General features: G+C 36.1%; 1 protein-coding gene across 2 annotated transcripts in view; it reads right to left on the bottom strand.

Annotated features, from left to right (window-relative positions):
* LOC110466295 (disintegrin and metalloproteinase domain-containing protein 12-like) overlaps positions 1–6,117 on the bottom strand; it is a 74,248-nt gene that overhangs the window by 36,209 nt on the left and 31,922 nt on the right. For both annotated transcript variants that reach the window (XM_021522703.1, XM_021522702.1), the window contains exon 3: positions 2,840–2,916. In XM_021522703.1, coding sequence (XP_021378378.1) covers positions 2,840–2,916 — 77 coding nt within the window. The remainder of the gene's footprint in view (positions 1–2,839; positions 2,917–6,117) is intronic.

The raw sequence follows: 6,117 nt of genomic DNA on the forward strand, positions 1-6,117 counted from the left end.
CCCCCCCAACACACACACAATTTAAATGGCTGGGGCTTAAACATAAGCTATAGGTTCTTATTATATTACAGATATTTAGTTGTAATTAATATGTATTACTATGTACATAGTTATACACTGTACAATCCTTGTACTATGCAAATGTTGTACATGTATTCATTATTTGTGTAGTCATAAACATTACTTATAAATACAAACATAACACAAACAAAGCCTTCTTATAAACTCTTCCCCAAACACCAACACACAAAGAGAGAAGTCTTTTCACATAGATGTAATGTAAAGAACACTTCAAACGGCTTCCCCATTTAGTGTTATAGACCATCAGCAGAATTTATATTGATTTTCAGCTCTTAAAATAGAGCTCATCATCATCCACTTATATAGCAACTTCTTCTCCTGTTTTAGCAGCTCAAGCTCCCATGATATAGGAGTCTAACAAAGACAGATGACTGCTACAGACATCGGATGACACGTCTTACTGCTATTGACAACATTGATATATAGTGAGCACATTTTCCCTTCTAGCTAAATACGGTGGTACAGTTATAAATGGAAACTAATAATGAGGTGTAAACTGCACTATTCTTTACGAGTCTAAATTAACGAGGTTGAGCTGTAAATGTACTTGATAGTGCAAAGTATAACACATTATGTAAATCTGAATACTAATTTCTTTTCCTGATATATGGATTCTACATAGAGGAAATCTATTGGAGAGTCACACTAATGATGATATGATTCCAATGGTAATTTCTTATAGAAAGATTTATTATTTTCTTTACAAATCTTATAGATTTCTTTTAAAGGAACACATTTTGTATCATGTTAATTTGTCCAGATGAAATACACCTTAGCTGTAAGTGTAACACTTACCTATTCCTGGAGTGGACTCATAACATAATTCTCTAAATGCAAAGTTGTTCATGGAAAATAGACAATGAAAAGATATATTTTCTTAGGATTAGAAATTAGATTGAAATCAGCTAAGATAAACAGTAATTTGGTCACACATATTTTTTTTAGACTTGTCATTAGGTCAGATCATCTATTCCAGAAAATATAGCTGTTATTGATTGAAGTACAATTTCAGTAATAATTCAAGCTGAATAAGTTGTTTCTGAGAAATGAATTATGTTGTCCTATTTCACAAGCTACAGTCTTAATCACTTAACAGAAGCATCATGATCAGCTACCAGCATTTATTCATATAGTAACAAAATTTCTCTTTTACATGGAAAGGATTGTTTTGTATTGATCTAACTGCTAATAGCATTTAGTGTTCCCATGCTGTTTCCGTCTGGTATTGCTGATATCTACCAATATATAATACTATATACTAACAGACAATGTCACTCGGTGTAAAATAATATAGTGTTGGGTATTGGTTGAGATTTCATTATCAAGGATAAGTTCTTTTATAAAAAGACATAAGAGCCCAGTTACTAAATAATAATGACTGAAAACTTAATATCAATTCAACCCGAAATATTTAAACCAAATATAAAATTGACTTTATTATTTTTCTTAAACAAAAGACACAAAGGGCCTGTATTGCTCACCTGGCTATATTTGCGTAATTAACAAGAGGCCCATGGGCCTAAACGGTCACCTGAGTCCTACGGTATTTATTTTTGTTGTTGAAATATGTACCAATTTGAGTACAAAATAGTTAAGTATAACGTTAACTTAAGTTTGTCAGGACCATGAGCTGATAATTCCTAGATCGAGTTTCAGTTAAATCGGCCTATTAGAACTTGTTTTTAAGTGGGAAATACTTTTTTCAAAATGGCGGCCGTGGCGGCCATAACAAGACTCATGGTCAGGACCATGAGTTGATCATTCCTACAAAGTTTCAGTTCAATTGGCCCAGTAGAACTTGACTTTAAGTTTGAAATAGTTTTTCAAAATGGCGGCCATGTCGGCCATATTGGATTTCTGATCGACCCGAAAAATAACAACACTTTGTCAGGACCATGAGTCAATCATTCCTACAAAGTTTCAGTTCAATTTGCCCAGTAGAACTTGACTTTAAGTTTGAAATAGTTTTTCAAAATGGCGGCCATGTCGGCCATATTGGATTTCTGATCGACCCGAAAAATAACAACACTTTGTCAGGACCATGAGTCAATCATTCCTACAAAGTTTCAGTTCAATTTGCCCAGTAGAACTTGACTTTAAGTTTGAAATAGTTTTTCAAAATGGCGGCCATGTCGGCCATATTGGATTTCTGATCGACCCGAAAAATAACAACACTTTGTCAGGACCATGAGTCAATCATTCCTACAAAGTTTCAGTTCAATTGGCCCAGTAGAACTTGACTTTAAGTTTGAAATAGTTTTTCAAAATGGCGGCCATGTCGGCCATATTGGATTTCTGATCGACCCGAAAAATAACAACACTTTGTCAGGACCATGAGTCAATCATTCCTACAAAGTTTCAGTTCAATTGGCCCAGTAGANCGACGGACAAAGACGGACGAAGACAGATATCAATAGGTCACTTGAGCTAAAGCTCAGGTGACCTAATAAAAAAAAAATACAATCGCTCTCAATACAACATGTTTGTGAAGATTGCAAGTATTCATGAAAGGAACAGTGACAGCTATTTTTTATACCTTGTCTGTCTGAATAAATATTCCGGGAAAACTTCAATCTACGAATCTCACAATTTAACATGAAAATATAAAATCAAGGTATAATAGTGTTTTACGGTACATTTGCTAAGGGCCTAAAAATAAAAGTTGGACAAACAAATCTACAAATTAAATCATTAATGGAAAGCCAAAACATAGACTTGTGTTACAAAGACAGTTCCATGTAAGATAAAGGATACTTACTTATTTAGTGTAAGATCTACAGTAAATTTCCTCTGGTGTGCCTGGAAAACTAGTGTTACGTCATCCAAGTGTCGACCCTGTGGACATAAAAAATAACACTTGTAGATTAGGCAAACAATTAGTAATTAGACAAGAGGCCCATGGGCCTAAACGGTCACCTGAGTCTACAGTATTTATTTTTGTTGTTGAAATATGTACCAATTTGAGTAAAAAATAGTATAATGTTAACTTAACTTTGTCAGGACCATGAGCTGATCATTCCTAGACCAATTTTAAGTGAGATCGGCCTATTAGAACTTAGTAGCAAAATAGCGGCCATGGCAGCCAAATTGTATTTCTGATTGACCCGAAAAATAACAACACTTTGTCAGGACCATGAGGCGATCATTCCTACCAACTTTCAGTTCAATCGGTCCAGCAGAACTTGACTTTAAGTTTGAAATAGGTTTTCAAAATGGCGGCCGTGGCGGCCATATTGGATTTCTGATCGACCCGAAAAATAACAACACTTTGTCAGGACCATGAGGCGATCATTCCTACCAACTTTCAGTTCAATCGGTCCAGCAGAACTTGACTTTAAGTTTGAAATAGGTTTTCAAAATGGCGGCCGTGGCGGCCATATTGGATTTCTGATCGACCCGAAAAATAACAACACTTTGTCAGGACCATGAGGCGATCATTCCTACCAACTTTCAGTTCAATCGGTCCAGCAGAACTTGACTTTAAGTTTGAAATAGGTTTTCAAAATGGCGGCCGTGGCGGCCATATTGGATTTCTGATCGACCCGAAAAATAACAACACTTTGTCAGGACCATGAGGCGATCATTCCTACCAACTTTCAGTTCAATCGGTCCAGCAGAACTTGACTTTAAGTTTGAAATAGGTTTTCAAAATGGCGGCCGTGGCGGCCATATTGGATTTCTGATCGACCCGAAAAATAACAACACTTTGTCAGGACCATGAGGCGATCATTCCTACCAACTTTCAGTTCAATCGGTCCAGCAGAACTTGACTTTAAGTTTGAAATAGGTTTTCAAAATGGCGGCCGTGGCGGCCATATTGGATTTCTGATCGACCCGAAAAATAACAACACTTTGTCAGGACCATGAGGCGATCATTCCTACCAACTTTCAGTTCAATCGGTCCAGCAGAACTTGACTTTAAGTTTGAAATAGGTTTTCAAAATGGCGGCCGTGGCGGCCATATTGGATTTCTGATCGACCCGAAAAATAACAACACTTTGTCAGGACCATGAGGCGATCATTCCTACCAACTTTCAGTTCAATCGGTCCAGCAGAACTTGACTTTAAGTTTGAAATAGGTTTTCAAAATGGCGGCCGTGGCGGCCATATTGGATTTCTGATCGACCCGAAAAATAACAACACTTTGTCAGGACCATGAGGCGATCATTCCTACCAACTTTCAGTTCAAACGGCCCAGCAGAACTTGACTTTAAGTTTGAAATGTAAAATGTTAACAGACGACGGACGACGGACGACAACGGACGAAAACGGATAGCAATAGGTCACTTGAGCTAAAAGCTCAGGTGACCTAAAAAATAGACTCCGGATAATTAAGGATATATGATACTATAAAACAGTTTCCTAAACAAAAGACCCATACTGTAACACTATTTCATAATATTCGGGGAATACATCGATATCTGACTAAGTAAACTGAGTAGAACTTGAGCTTTTAGATAGGATGGTCTTAAAACATTAAATCATTTTTCTGTGACAAGTCTGAACATGACGATATAGTGTATTTTATTTTTATTGTACATATGTAATGAACAAGACATCTCTAGTAATTCTGCATAGACAAGTTCATATGTTTTGTTGGCAAATATTGTTTATATTTTATTATATCATGTCTTTCAAACACATTGTATACTTCTTTCATTCAATCACAGTACAAGTACCCAGTACTTTTCTGCTGATCTAAACATTTAAAAAAAAAAATTGCTTACATGGAAATCTTTTACTTTATACTTCATTTGGGACCAATAAGGAAGATATTTTTTCAGTATACAATCTACAGAATTCAACATTTCATTTCAGCAGCTAGTATCTAATGCTTTGATTTCAGCCAATACATCTTTCCCGAGACATTGTTTCTCAACTTTTTCCACACATTCTTTCTATTTCAGAAATGAAAGCAGACCTGAGATTTGCTCCCAAGGCTGTTCCTTGTATAAGAAGTGTACCTTTTAATGTCTTACTGATCCATAAAAGCAGCTTTTTTAAGTCATGAGAGACAAAGTTTTTTCCAAAACTTAAACTCCACAATCTCGTCAATATCTACTCTTCACAAGCTAAATGATGGCAAAGAGTTTAGGCTTTGTCACTTCCACTTATCAAGCAAATTTCTATTTTTGGATTTTTTTCCCCCATGAAAGGACATACCTTTCATGTGTTCATGTAAGTTGATTAGGTGTCATTTAACAAACCTTGCATGCGTAAAGGTACATTTAATTATAAACACTTGAAAACTGAGCCAACATCATGATCAGACAACCAACAGAAACCACCAGATGACATCACATTGAAGTATAGTGAACTTGTGCAAAAAAAATTTCAAAATGCACAACATGTGTAAACAGCAGAAACTGTGGTAAGAACTAAAGATAACTGAATGTGTAATAAAGGATTGCCTGGACATACAGAATGTGTAATAAAGGACTGCCTGGACTTACAGAATCTGTAATAAAGGACTGCCTGGACTTACAGAATCTGTGATAAAGGACTGCCTGGACTTACAGAATCTGTGATAAATTAGGACTGCCTGGACTTACAGAATCTGTAATGAAGGACTGCCTGGACTTACAGAATCTGTAATAAGCTTTGGACAAGATACTAGCTAATTAACTTAGGACTATAGCTAGAAGGCACAGAAACTTTCTCCCAAACATTTTAGGTAAACTGGCACTCCCGATTGACTGAGAAGTAAAGTAAGGAACAAACAACATTTTTTTTAATTTTCAAGCTGCACTAATGTCTTGAAAATACAGACACATTTAAGGACTGGCAGTATCAGAAACTGTACTAAGGACTGAAGGTTACAGAAACTGTACTAAGGACTGAAGGTTACAAAAACTGTACTAAGGACTGAAGGTTACAGAAACTGTACTAAGTACTGGCAGTATCAGAAACTGTACTAAGGACTGAAGGTTACAGAAACTGTATTAAGGACTGGCAGTATCAGAAACTGTACTAAGGACTGGCAGTATCAGAAACTGTACTAAGGACTGGCAGTATCAGAAACTGTACTAAGGACTG

The sequence above is a fragment of the Mizuhopecten yessoensis genome, unplaced genomic scaffold, assembly GCF_002113885.1.
Source record: "Mizuhopecten yessoensis strain PY_sf001 unplaced genomic scaffold, ASM211388v2 scaffold11129, whole genome shotgun sequence".
Lineage (NCBI taxonomy): Eukaryota > Metazoa > Mollusca > Bivalvia > Pectinida > Pectinidae > Mizuhopecten > Mizuhopecten yessoensis.